Source organism: Oncorhynchus mykiss, chromosome 32 (genome assembly GCF_013265735.2).
Source record: "Oncorhynchus mykiss isolate Arlee chromosome 32, USDA_OmykA_1.1, whole genome shotgun sequence".
Classification (NCBI taxonomy): Eukaryota; Metazoa; Chordata; class Actinopteri; order Salmoniformes; family Salmonidae; genus Oncorhynchus; species Oncorhynchus mykiss.
Genome location: NC_050572.1, coordinates 8,476,030 through 8,490,705, shown reverse-complemented (window position 1 = coordinate 8,490,705; position 14,676 = coordinate 8,476,030). Strand labels below are relative to the sequence as shown.

Sequence of the window (14,676 nt, the reverse complement as noted above, 5' to 3'; positions counted from 1 at the left end):
AACATGACTGTGTCTTGAGAAAAAGTAGAATTAATTTTACCTTTATTTAACTCGGCAAATCAGTTAAGAACAAATTCTTATTTACAATGACGGCCTAGACCGGCCAAGCCCAGACGACGCTGGAACAATTTTGCGTCGCCCTATGGGACTCCCAATCACAGCCGGTTGTGATACAGCCCGGAATCGAACCAGGATGTCTGTAGTGACGCACTGAATCTCAGCGCTTGTGGCCTTAGACCGCTGCGCCACTCGGGAATGAGAGAATGGAAGGAGTGAGAGAGGATGGAAGGAGTGAGAGAATGGAAGGAGTGAGAGGAAGGTGATCACAGGTATAATGGTATGACAAGTGAAACTGACAGAGAGGAGGAGGATAAGAGGGGCATTCAGAACTCTGACTAAGTGAAACTCTGTGGCTTCCCTCCTTCCTCTCTTTAGTATCCGTTACGCTGCTGGTGGTGGTAGTGGAAGGTGTGAGTGGCAAATATTGGAAGGAGTGAGCTTAAGTTTGTGGAGACACTGCACAACACACTGGTTGTAAAGTGTTGTGGAGACACTGCACAACACACTGGTTGTAAAGTGTTGTGGAGACAATGCACAACACACTGGTTGTAAAGTGTTGTGGAGACAATGCACAACACACTGGTTGTAAAGTGTTGTGGAGACAATGCACAACACACTGGTTGTAAAGTGTTGTGGAGACAATGCACAACACACTAGTTGTAAAGTGTTGTGGAGACAATGCACAACACACTAGTTGTAAAGTGTTGTGGAGACAATGCACAACACACTGGTTGTAAAGTGTTGTGGAGACAATGCACAACACACTGGTTGTGGAAAACAATTTGTACAGACAAACTCCATTATTCCACAGAAATATTGGTGAAATATCACAACCATTGTGTCGTAGGCCTACATTAGTTGTAGTGCGGGATCAAATGAGAGTCCAGATGTAGTGCAGACGCACGGCGTCATTTCATTGCCAGTTCAGTGGAATGTAGTAATATATGATTCTAGGGTGTGGTTTTGCTCCAGACCGACCACATCAAGGCCACCACTGGGCTGGAACACGGCTTGAGGTGATTACCCACTGAGGTGGGCTTCACCAGAAAGGTGAAACGGGGATGAAGGTGGGGCATTTCTAGGTGACTAATCTGACAATATGAAAGGACAAAGAGAGAGCTTCACATACAGTGCATTGGTAAAGTATGCAGACTCCTCGACTTTTTGTTACTTACAGCCTTATTTTAAAATGGATTTAAAAAAAATGAAATCCTCTATTCTGCCCTGGAATGGCGTTCCCATGCAAAACTAGACAGATAGTTGTTATCTAAGTCTTCAATAAAACTCACAAAGGCACGACTTTTCTTGAATTAATATATTGAAAACGTTTGTTGTTTATTAACTGCAAAAATACAGAAAATAATATACTTTAGTATTCAGTTTACGTCGACATACTGTAGCTGTACATTATACATTTCAAATTGAAGTTGCATAAATACAAAGAACGTGCCAAGGTACCATGTATCGGGCACGATGCCAAACCATATAACTAATTGTGACTCATATGGTAATTGGCTAACTCATTTCATTACGCTAATAATGTGCAACCACCTCTGTACAATAACAAAGCATATTACACTCGAAGAGCAAAGTAATACAGCTAACGGCATACATGAAAGGAAAGGCAATTTGTATGAGTAAATGCAACCAACTAACATTGATAAGTAAGCAATTCTATCAATAACAATATTATCATCGCTAGCAATATGCTTGAATCGAACTTACAAACAAATGTTTTCCGAGTCTGAAGCGTGACATGTATTAACTGCACTGAAAGACCGGCACCTCAGTGTTGTTTTTAGCTGCTTCTCTGCGTGTCTCTTCCTGTTTCCTTACAGTCTTTCTAAGTACCAGGAAACTCCACTAGGGGGCGATAAATAACAATGGAACACAATGAAAATCCATTTTAACCACTGTAATAAAATAATCTGATACCTTCTAATAGGATGGCAGCACACTCCCCGCTTGGTATAATGAAATTGTGCCACTATGAAATAAAAGTCCAGAAAACAAATAATGTCCTTTTTATATTTTGTCTCTAGGATGCTTCAGAAAGAAGAACAACAATCTCTGAGATTGGTCTCAGAAACACCTTAGCAGCTCCTTGCTTGACCATTTTTAGTTCTACTTTCCTAACCTTTTTTATCAGTACTGGGAAAGGTTTTTACCACAAGCCCGACTGGCCAGTCATTTCTGTGCGCCTGACTGTCTTTCAATGAGACAACATCTCCCACTTTTACATTTGGCTTTTCTGCTGTCCATTTTCTGCGTCTCTGCAGCGTTGTCAGGTACCCCCGTCTCCACCTTTACCAGAAGGTGTCCAATGTCTCGCTGACTTGATTCCACTGTTTTCCATGAAGGTCGTTCATGCTGAAGTATCCAGAAGGGGCAGAAGGTAGCGCTGGTCTTTTGTGTCAGTAACATGGATGGGGTGAGAATGGCAGGCATGTCAGGGTCGGTTGACACTGACACTAGGGGTTTCGCATTGATTATTGCCATAACTTCAGACATAAGTGTAACGCTGTTCTTCCTGGGAAGGAGAGGCGGACCAAAACGCAACGCGATTATTTTTATACATATTTAATAAAATATGATAACTTGGACAATGTATAATACAAAATAATAAACGTGAAAAACCGAAACAGCCCTATCTGGTGCAACAAACACAGAGACAGGAACAATCACCCACAAAGAATATGGCTGCCTAAATATGGTTCCCCATCAGAGACAACGATAAACACCTGCCTCTGATTGAGAACCACTCTAGGCAACCATAGACTTACCTAGACTACTTCACTAAACCACAATCCCAATACCTACTAAAACCCCAAGACAAAACACACCACATAATAACCCATGTCACACCCTGGCCTGACCAAAATAATAAAGAAAACACTAAATACTAAGACCAGGGCGTGACAATAAGAGTGCTCAAGACCTCATGTGTGAGACGAGTGGAGCCCGTCTGAAACAGCAAAGCATCAAGGATACGTCTGGCAACCCCAATGATTGTAGACCGAACATCTAGGATACGTCTGGCAACCCCAATGAGTCTCTCCCAAGAACCACCCATATGAGATGAATGTGGGGGTTTAAATATCCAAGTACATCCCTTGTCTGAGAGGTATTTAGTCAGTTCTGAGTCATTTGTGTCGATACCCAGTTCCCTGCAGGCACCTTTAAAGTTTGTACCTCGATCAGAGCGTAGCACTTTTGCTGGACCACGGACAGAGAAAAAAAACGCCTCGTTGATGAAGCTGGATGTGGACATGGATTCGATGAGCTCAATATGGGACTGCTCTAGTAGACATACATGTAAAGAGCACCGTCCAGCGCTCGGAGTCTGCACTACCACCTCTAGTGAGATGAGTGATGACATTCCATGGTCCAAACACATCAAGTCCAACGCTGGTGAATAGTGGTTCAGATGTGAGTCTGTCTGCAGGCAAGTCAGCCATCTTTTGGTCAACTAACCACCCTCTAACATTGCGGCAGGTGACACACGTGTGAATGATACCAGAGACCAGACGTTTGCTCCCAATAATCCAGAAGCCTGCTGCTTGAATAGCTCCATCTGAAAAATGACGGCCCTGGTGAGCCACTTTCTCGTGATAATGTCTTACCAGCAGAGTTGCGACATGATGTGTCCGTGGGATGATGAGAGGGTGTTTTTCGTCTTGTAACATGTCGGCGGAGGATAAGCGGCCTCCCACCCTCAGCAACCCATCCTCATCAATCACTGGGTTCAGCTTTTTGAGTGTACTTTGTTTTGGGAACTCTTTTCCTTTTTTCAATGCATTTGAATTCCTCTTTTAATGCCTCTTTTCATGCCAGTCTTTTTGTCTAAAGTCCTGCGAAGTGATGTGAGACGGTGTATGACCTGCTCCCTGTTATTAGGAAGTGATGTGAGACGGCTCATGACCTGCTCCCTGTTATTAGGAAGTGATGTGAGACGGCTCATGGCCTGCTCCCTGTTATTAGGAAGTGATGTGAGACGGTTCATGGCCTGCTCCCTGTTATTAGGAAGTGATGTGAGATGGTTCATGGCCTGCTCCCTGTTATTAGGAAGTGATGTGAGACGGTTCATGGCCTGCTCCCTGTTATTAGGAAGTGATGTGAGACGGTTCATGGCCTGCTCCCTGTTATTAGGAAGTGATGTGAGACAGTTCATGGCCTGCTCCCTGTTATTAGGAAGTGATGTGAGACGGTTCATGGCCTGCTCCCTGTTATTAGGAAGTGATGTGAGACGGTTCATGGCCTGCTCCCTGTTATTAGGAAGTGATGTGAGGCGGTTCATGGCCTGCTCCCTGTTATTAGGAAGTGATGTGAGACGGTTCATGGCCTGCTCCCTGTTATTAGGAAGTGATGTGAGACGGTTCATGGCCTGCTCCCTGTTATTAGGAAGTGATGTGAGGCGGTTCATGGCCTGCTCCCTGTTATTAGGAAGTGATGTGAGACGGCTCATGGCCTGCTCCCTGTTATTAGGAAGTGATGTGAGGCGGTTCATGGCCTGCTCCCTGTTATTAGGAAGTGATGTGAGACGGTTCATGGCCTGCTCCCTGTTATTAGGAAGGCGACGTCTAGTGGGGCGAAAGGGTACTGGAGCCACCCAGTTGTTTCCATCATCCTGGAAAACCTGTTTGTCCATAATGTCCAAGAAGGCTTTGTCCTCCACTGATGGTGCTGGTTTATCCTCGTCTTGTGTTTTGTCGAACACAGAACATCCCAGTTGTGCTTGGATCTCTTGAGTGCACTGTAGAGAGAGAGATGTATTTCTGAGCTAGTTCTCTTTCACCTGGATGATGTCAGGGCAAGGGCTCAGATAGGATGTGTGAAGGAATTTTGAAGTCTGTTTGTCCGGAACACGTTGAACCTGGCTGGTCGGTGAGCAGGTACCCTTCTACTTTAGCACTCTCCAGTTCGAGAAGAATGTCACCTAGTTCTCTTAGTTTGTGATTGTCTTTGTTAGCCAGTTTTGGAAAATCATAAATTTTCTTCAACAGTGCATTCTAGATCACTTCGGGTGTACCATAGCACTCTTCTAGTCGTTGCCAGACCATGTTAAGCCCTGCTGTTGCGTTGAAAATATGGACAGATCTAATTCTGTTTGCTTGCTCAGATGACTTTGCCTCAAGCCACTTAGTAATTAGATCTAACTCTTCCCTGGCTGATAAATTCAAGTCTCTGGTCGCATTGAGAAAGGATGCTTTCCATGCCCAATAATTTTCAGGGCGATCATCAAACTTCAGGAGTCCTGAACTCACCATTTCACGGCGTAGGAGGTACTAGATAAGGTCTGGTGACACTTGTGACTCAGGGAAGCTTTGTGTGTGTGACTGGAAGTGGGCTTGTTTTCCATTTCCACCATGCTGCTGTTCATTCCTTTTGAACGGAGAGTCTCTGCTTATGCTCCGTTGTTTGCCACTTTCTAGATTGTGGCATGTAGCTGGGTCAACATTAAGCTCTTGTTTCTCTACTTCAAATGTAAGTTCAGCAAAGTAGGGCCTAGCATGTTGTTGCACATATTCACAAGTACGTTGGACTGGACTTAAGGGCTGTGTCCCTGTGTCTAGTTCTTTGCGAAGCTCAATGCGTTCTGATCCTACAGCTTCTTCAAAGGCTGCAGCTTCAGCCAACGCAGCAGCAGCTTCAGCCAACGCAGCAGCAGCTTCAGCCAACGCAGCAGCAGCTTCAGCCAACACAGCAGCAGCTTCAGCCAACGCAGCAGCATCTTCAGCCAACACAGCAGCAGCTGCTCTCTCAACTTGGAGAACATATAAACTTGCCTCGAGGTCAGCTTTTTGCTTCAACAAGCTGGCCTCTATTTCTGCCTTTTGTTTCATCACAGAAGCTTCCTCAGCATAGGAGACTTGTGCATGTGCTGCGTCCGCCTTGGCGCGTGCTTTGACGGCTACAGAACTCACAGTTGAGGATCTGCTTGACTGTTTTGATGACCTTGATCTTGTAGACTGAAACTTGGTCCCAATGTGCTGAAGAGGCTCCTCCATCTCTCTCTGTTGAACACTTGGCTCTGGTTGTTGCATGGTAGACTGCTGGTCTTCCCTAGGATCAGAAGCTTTGTTGGCTGATGTACGTAGAAACATAAGCACCGTGTGCAGTTATTCTTGTGCTTGAGCCCGCAGTGGTGATTTTTTTTCTCTCACTATTCTGTCCTGGAATCGCGTTCCAATGCAAAACTAGACAACGAAGTCTCCAATAAACCTCCCAAGGCGTGACTTTTCTTGAATGAATATATTGAAAATGTTTGTTGTGAAAAAACAAATATTTTCCGAGTCTGAAGCGTGACATGTATTAACTGCACCGAAAGACCGTCACCGTAGCGTTGTTTTTAGCTGCTTCTCTGCGTGTCTCTTCCTGTTTCCTTACAGTCTTTCTAGGTACCAGAAAGCTCCATGAAAATCAATTTTTAACCACTGTAATAAAATAATATGTTACCTTCTGACAGGATGGCAGCACAACCTCATTAATCTAAACACAATACCCCAAATTACAAAGCGAAACAGGTTTTTACAAATGTTTACAAATGTATTACAAAACAAAAAACAGAAATACCTTATTTACATAAGTAGCCAGACTTTTTGCTAAAAGACCCGAAATTGAGTCAGGCGCATCCTGTTTCCCTTGATCATCCTTGAGAAGTTCTACAACTTGATTAGAGTCCACCTGTCATAAATTACATTGATTGGTCATGACTTGGAAAGGCACACACCTGTCTATATAAGGCCCCACAGTTGACAATACATGTCAGAGCAAAAACCAAGCCATGAGGTGGAAGGAATTGTCCGTAGAACTCAGAGACAGGATTTTGTCGAGGCACAGATCTGGGGATGAGTAGCAAAACATGTCTGCAGTATTGAAGGTCCCCAAGGACACAGTGGCCTCGATCATTCTTAAACGGAAGCAGTTTGGAACCACCAAGCTGGGCGCCCGGCCAAACTGAGTAATCAGCGGAGAGAAAGAAAGACCCTGGTCAGGGAGGGGATTAAGAAACCGATGGTCACTCTGACAGAGTTCCAAAGTTAACTGTGAAGATGGGAGAACCTTCCAGAAAGACAACCATCTCTACAGCACTCCACCAATCAGGCCTTTATGGTAGAGTGGCCAGATGGAAGCCACTCCTCAGTAAAAAGCACATGACAGCCCGCTTGGAGTTTGCCAAAAGGTACCTGAAGACTCTCAGACCACGAGGAACAAGATTCTCTGGTATGATGAAACCAAGATTGAACTCTTTGGCCTGAATGCCAAGTGTCACATCTGGAGGAAACCTGGCACCATCTGTACAATGAAGCATGGTGGTGGCAGCATCATGCTGTGGGGATGTCTTTCAGCAGCAACCGACCGAGGGAAAGATGAACGGCGCAAAGTACAGAGAGATCCTTGATGAAAACCTGCTCCAGAGCACTCAGGACCTCAGACTGGGGCGAAGGTTCACCTTCCATCAGGACAACGACCCTAAGCACACAGTCAAGACAACGTTGGAGTGGCTTCGGTACAAGCTCTCGAAATGTCCTTGAGTGGCCCAGCCAGATCGTGGACTTGACCCTGATCGAACATCTCTGGAGAGACCTGAAAATAGCTGTGCAGTGACGCTCCCCATCCAACCTGACAGAGATTGAGAGGATCTACAGAGAAGAATGGAGAAACTCCCCGAATACAGGTGTGCCAAGCTTGTAGCGTCATACCCAAGAAGACCCAAGGCTGTAATCGCTGCCAAAGATGCTTCAACAAGGTACTGAATACTTACGTAAATATGATATTTCAGTTATGTATTTTTTTTTTTACATTTGCAAACATTTTTAAAAACCTGTTTTTGATTTGTCATTATGGGGTATTATGTGTAGATTGGTGATATAATATATATATTTAAATCCATTTTAGAATAAGGCTTTAACAAAACAAAAAGCCACCATAAGTACAAGGGGAAGTCCCATCTTTTTACCTTTGATTCAACTTGAACCATGAGAGGTTTTTAGTGGCTGTTTCAATCTCTATTTAAAAATTGGGTCTTGAAATCATGTACATAATTGTCAGGTGCCTCAACATTGATAACAAAAATACAAAACTACCCCCCCAAAAAATCGATATCAACTGAAACAGTTGTCATTTATGGCATTTATGGTCATTTATGGTATTAAATGTACTTCCAATAACCTAAGTAAGTTTTATTCAATGTCATGTCATGTCACTTACTTTTTTTAAAAGACCATTTAAGGAGAGTTGACAGGGAAGTAAAACCTAAAACCGCATTAAACCAAAAGGGGAATTGAAAGATAGAAGGCCATTCTAGGCAGTAAGATGCAACACTGTGAAATCACGGCAGGAAGGAACAGACATTATTGTGGAGTATTGGTGTTTCCTTTCTCCCCCCCCATTTCTATTTTTATTGTTCTTGGTGTTGGCCTGAAGGTGACACGGTAAGCCCTTCCTGTCCTAAAGCCCAGTGTTGAGACTATTTACATGACTGTGTCTTGAGAAAAAGTAGAATGGAAGGAGTGAGAGAGAATGGAAGGAGTGAGAGGGGATGGAAGGAGTGAGAGGGGATGGAAGGAGTGAGAGGGGATGGAAGGAGTGAGAGAGGATGGAAGGAGTGAGAGAGGATGGAAGGAGTGAGAGAATGGAAGGAGTGAGAGAATGGAAGGAGTGAGAGAGGATGGAAGGAGTGAGAGGAAGGTGATCACAGGTATAATGGTATGACAAGTGAAACTGACAGAGAGGAGGAGGATAAGAGGGGCATTCAGAACTCTGACTAAGTGAAACTCTGTGGCTTCCCTCCTTCCTCTCTTTAGTATCCGTTACGCTGCTGGTGGTGGTAGTGGAAGGTGTGAGTGGCAAGTTTTGGTCCACTAGTGGTTTAAGGTTAGGTTAGGTCAGACCTCCCGAGCCGCGCAGCACTCTAAGGCCCAGGTTTGATCCCAGGCTGTGTCACAACCGGCCGTGACTCTGGGAGTCCCATAGGGGGAAGGTGACTATATACAGGGTCAGCACCATATTAACAATGTACAGGGATACTGGAGTGATGGAGGTAGATATGTACAGGGATACTGGAGTGATGGAGGTAGATATGTACAGGGATACTGGAGTGGAGGTAGATATGTATAGGGGTAAGGTGACTAGGCATATAAGTCAGAAGTCTACATATACATCAGCCAAATACATTTAAATTCAGTTTTTCACAATTCTTGACATATAATCCGAGTAAAAATTCCCTGTTTTAGGTCAGTTAGGATCACCACATTATTTAAAGAATGTGAAATGTCAGAATAATAGTAGAGAGAGTGATTTATTTCAGCTTTTATTTCTTTCATCACATTCCCAGTGGGTCAGAAGTTTACATACACTCAATTAGTACTTGGTAGCATTGCCATTAAATTGATTAACTTGGGTCAAACGTTTTTGGTAGCCTTCCACAAGCTTCCCACAATAAGTTGGGTGAATGTTGGCCCATTCCTCCTGACAGAGCTGTTGAAACTGAGTCAGGTTTGTAGACCTCCTTGCTCGCACACGCTTTTTCAGATCTGCCCACACATTTTCTATAAGCTTGAGGACAGGGCTTTGTGATGGCCACTCCAATACCTTGAATTTCTTGTCCTTAAGCCATTTTGCCACAACTTTGGAAGTATGCTTGTGGTCATTGTCCAATTAGAAGACCCATTTGAGACCAAGTTTTAACTTGACTGATGTCTTGAGATGTTGCTTCAATATATCCACCTATTTCCCTCCCTCATGATGCCATCTATTTTGTGAAGTGCACAAGTCCCTCCTGCAGCAAAGCACCCCCACAACATGATGCTGCCACCCCCGTGCTTCACGGTTGGGATGGTGTTATTCGGCTTGCAAGTTTCTACCTTTTTCCTCCAAACATAACGATGGTCATTATGGTCAAATAGTTATGTTTGTTTCAACAGACCAGAGGACATTTCTCCAAAAAGTACGATCTTTGTCCCCATGTGCAGTTGCAAACCGTAGTCTGGCTTTTTTTATGGCGGTTTTGGAGCAGTGGCTTCTTCCTTGCTGAGCGGCCTTTCAGGTTATGTCGATATAGGACTCGTTTTACTGTGGATATAGATAATTTTGCTCCTGTTTCCTCCAGCATCTTCACAAGGTCCTTTGCTGTTGTTCTGGAATTGATTTTCACTTTTCGCTCCAAAGTACGTTCATGTCTAGGAGACAGAATGCGTCTCCTTCCTGAGCGGTATGGCGGTTGCGTGGTCCCATGGTGTTTATACTTGCGTACTATTGTTTGTACTGATGAACGTGGTACCTTCAGGCATTTGTAAATTGCTCCCAAGGATGAACCAGACTTGTGGAGGTCTACAATTGTTTTCTGAGGTCTTGGGTGATTTCTTTTGATTTTCCCATGATGTCAAGCAAAGACGCACTGCGTTTGATGGTAGGACTTGAAATACATCCACAGATACACCTCCAATTGATTAAAATGATGTCAATTAGCCTATCAGAAGCTTATAAAGCCATGGCATCATTTTCTGGAATTTTTAAAGGCACAGTCAATTTAGTGTATGTAAATTCCAGGGGGTCATAAATTGGGATACAGTGAATTATAAGTTAAATAATCTGTCTGTAAACAATTGTTGGAAAAATTACTTGCGTCATGCACAAAGTAGATGTCCTAACCGACTTGCCAAAACTATACTTTGTTAACAAGAAATTTGTGGAGTGGTTGAAAAACTAGTTTTAATGACTCCAACCTAAATGTATGTAAACTTTCGACTTCAACTGTATATAGCCCGTGCAGCCATTTTGGTATATATGTGTATATGTATATATGTATATGTTTAACTAAACAGGCTTTGCCCCACCTTCCCTGAATGACACGTCACCACTATACTACATTGTTAATGATTGCTGCGTTGTTGGGTTTAGAGCTGCAAGAAAGACATTTCACTGTACTTGTGCAACTGACATTACAACGTTAAACTTAACTATTGCAATGCTGTGAAATCCAAAATTGGAAACAACTGACTCAATGTTTTTATTTTGTATGTGCAATTATTATAATTTTGTCCAAACCTGAGAATATTCTAGATATTTAGAACATTTTATCTCTGAATTATGCCCAATTGTGAGTTGACACTAACACATAATTTTGCACACCGACTAAGGAGGAAGTGAAAAGTTAGCACTACATGCTAAAACGTTCCCTACCATGCATAAATTAATACATGTTATATTTTAACCGTCTACTGCAGTGGGCTAAATCATGGTCACACAAGAGTGTTTCTTGGTAGTCTTAAACAAATCTAGTTTGAAACAAAAGTATACACCTCAGACACATGGTTATGGGCTTAAAAAAAAAAGAAGACACCTGTACCATGTCAGATATAGAGTTGAAATGTATTACATTTTGAGTTTGTATCCTGATATTACACTTTATATAAAAGAAGACTGAAATAGAACAAAACTGTTTGACAAAAAAAACACTGGATTTCAGCGATAAAAAAAATAATTATGTTGATTAATTATGAAAAATATTAATAACATTCCGACCATGAGGCAACTAGGTCATTTGAATGCAGGGAAGGGCTTCCTATGTAGGGGAGGTGAGGAGGCTGATCTTTTACAGTTGTAGTTGTTCCAACTCTGGGTGAGTAGGCTATAATGATACCTTGACTCATCATATGCGTCCCAAATGGCATCCTATTGCCTAAACGGTGCACTACCAATAGGGCTCTGGTCAAAAGTAATGCACTATACAGGGAATAGAGTGTCACTTGGGACTCAGAAAATGAATAACTTTACTCTTCAACTCTTGTTATATTGACTGGTTTTGCCTGTTTGATGGTTTCTCTGAGGGCATAGCGGGATTTCTTATAAGCGTCCGGATTAGTGTCCCACTCCTTGGCTTCTGGTTGGGAAATGTACGTACGGTCACTGTGGGGACAACGTCTTCGATGCACTTATTGATGAAGCCGGTGATTGAGGAGTATACCACCTCAAATGTCATTTTTTTTACTGACATGGCTAAGGGCTATTGGCACAATATAGAACAGAGCAATAACACATTCTAGGTGCCTGCTCATCTGCAATACGTAATATTATGATATCTTCCAAAGTCAAGCAGTTGCTGATGCATTGGCTTGATACAGTAAGGCCTTTATCAATTATATTACATATCACTATATAATTAAATTATTTGGTCTCAGATTGACAATCCCTTAGCCTATGCTAAATGGATACACTTGACTTTATAGTTTGTGGAAACAAACACTACTGTATTATAATGTTTTTTTTTGTGGACAGACAATAACCCCTTACCCGACAGTCTATCAACAACAACAAAAAATAGCATCTTGCAGCGAGCGACCTTTGACGACAGAGAACAGGTGCTAATGTTAAAATGCTCTGGGCTTGTTCACATTGGCTTTCCTAACCACGTTATCGAAAAAAAGAGAGCCCGGAAACATTTACCGTAGTGCAATGTATAAATGCACACCTTTAATTTCAGGCTGCGTCACACGAACTAATACGGATTTTCAATCGAAGCATTTGAAAGTCTTGTGTATGTTGCGATTGTTAAATTTACATGTTTTGAATTATGAGCGTTTTAGTAGACTAGGTTTTCAGAAAATGGTGGGCCGTGTTTTTGGTTGTACTATGGTATTGGGTAACCTGGGAGTGGCTCCAGTCCACAACAGACACACAATGGATAGACGGACAGGATTGATACATTATTACCACTGCTTGGTCGGCCTTTTGATACTGTAGCTCGTAGGCAATTGATAACATGGTTTTTAGTGACTGTAAAATCATCTTGCAATTACAGTGTGTCTTCAGTGGCCAATGTTGCTATCGTCGTTAGTTAGCTTTGCTAACAGCAGTGATATTGTTTAGCCGAAATCTCTAGCTGGCTAGCCTACCCCCACGTTAGCGAGCAGTAACACCTGCGGGAAAACTGTTTTTATACTCCGAGATAGCCGTCTTTCAAAGAATATGGAAACCACTTTTGATGTAAACCATCTTTTCCCTGAAACGATTACAGTTTTGGACCAAAACCTAATTGCAGGTGGAAAATCGCTGGGAAGGTAACGTTAGGCTTATCGTTTTCAGCAGCCAGAACAGCTTTTCATTTAGCATAATTATTTTCATTTGGCAGATTATATGCAAAAAAATGTTTTGAAGCAAAGTTTACGACCTCTGGCTACATGTGATGTTCTTTACAACATGATTGCAGAGAGCATCCGCCCTGTCAACCCAATACAGTTGTGCATGACGTCAATAGTGTATCGATATGCGGTGTTCATGTGCTAGTCTGAACTAGTGGAGCGTTAAAAACAACTGGGATTTAGGAAATCTCAGACTTTAGACTTCAGTGTGTTTTAAGACAACTGTGAAAAATCGTTTTGAATTGTCAGCAATTCGGGAATTCCAAGTCAGAAACTTGTGCATCTTATATAAAACTGACTTTCCGAACTGAAGATACAATGTGAATTTAACCTAATGTTTTCTCTCGAGTTCCCAGTTGTCTTGAAAGCACCACAAGAAAAGGACATTTCAGACTCGCTGAACTGCTTGTAATACACATGCCGCATTCAAAAAGTTAGCATGTCAGAAATGTCCGAGTTTCTACTAATCATTCAATCCCTTCCCCAGCATGCTAATGCAAAGTGACACACTGGCTATAAAGCCTATATGTAACCAACATGTATATTCTAACATTTTGGATAAAAGATCACTAAGCAGTATGAAACACTAGGCTACCATATCAGACCAATACTTAAAAATCAATAGAGCCCCACAGTGGAGGTGTCATAATGCCCATAAAACCTAGCGTTCAAACAAGGAAATGGTTCCAAGCGTTTTCCCATTATTAATTTTTCCAAAAGGGAATTTAAAAAACACTTATAATAAGGGCTGTGTTTCGTGTAGGCTTACCCCGGAGTGACATTTTAATAACCATGGAAATCTCTCTTGGACAAGGTGACTTAACAATACATTTGGCTCTATTTACTCCCTGATTTGAAAATGCTAATTATAACCAAAGTAGACATCATGCAAGTGTACAGACTTCTACGTCCGTCCCCTCGCCCCGAACCAGGGACGCTCTGCACACGTCAACAGTCACCCTCAAAGCACCGTTACCCATCGCTCCACAAAAGCCGCAGCCCTTGTATAGCAAGGGGAACTACTACTTCAAGGTCTCAGAGCAAGTGACGTCACCGATTGAAACGCTACTAGCGCGCCCCACCGCTAACTAGCTAGCCATTTCACATCGGCTACACAAGACAAAAAAAATCCCTGCAAGCTCTAGCACGTCATCTTTTGCTGGCACCTTTTGTTAACAGGTATTGTCAATATAAAGAAGTGTAGCCAATTTACTAATTACAAAAATGTAGCTAACATTAGATAGTTACCTCCCTTTACCTCATTCGGTAATCTCATCCAAATCATCATGGTATTTGTAGTTCTTTATGAAAGCCACATTAGCAGCTAATTAGCGTTTCCTTTTTTTTTTTTCTTGTCCTAAATTGATTTACACTGTTAACAAAACGTCACGCCAGGGTAAAACTACACCAAATGTAACGGATGTGAAACGGCTAGCTTAGTTAGCGTGGGCGCTAAATAGCGTTTCAATCAGTG

The 14,676-nt window shown here is 42.5% G+C and overlaps 1 protein-coding gene across 9 annotated transcripts in view; it reads left to right on the top strand.

The window, feature by feature from the left end:
- Positions 1-12,707: 12,707 nt before the first annotated feature.
- Positions 12,708-14,676, top strand: part of LOC110487864 (alpha-tubulin N-acetyltransferase 1) — a 52,192-nt gene continuing 50,223 nt past the window's right edge. For all 9 annotated transcript variants that reach the window (XM_036971676.1, XM_036971677.1, XM_036971674.1 and 6 more), the window contains exon 1: positions 12,708-13,121. In XM_036971676.1, the coding sequence (XP_036827571.1) occupies positions 13,030-13,121 (92 nt within the window). In that variant the 5' untranslated portion in view covers positions 12,708-13,029. The remainder of the gene's footprint in view (positions 13,122-14,676) is intronic.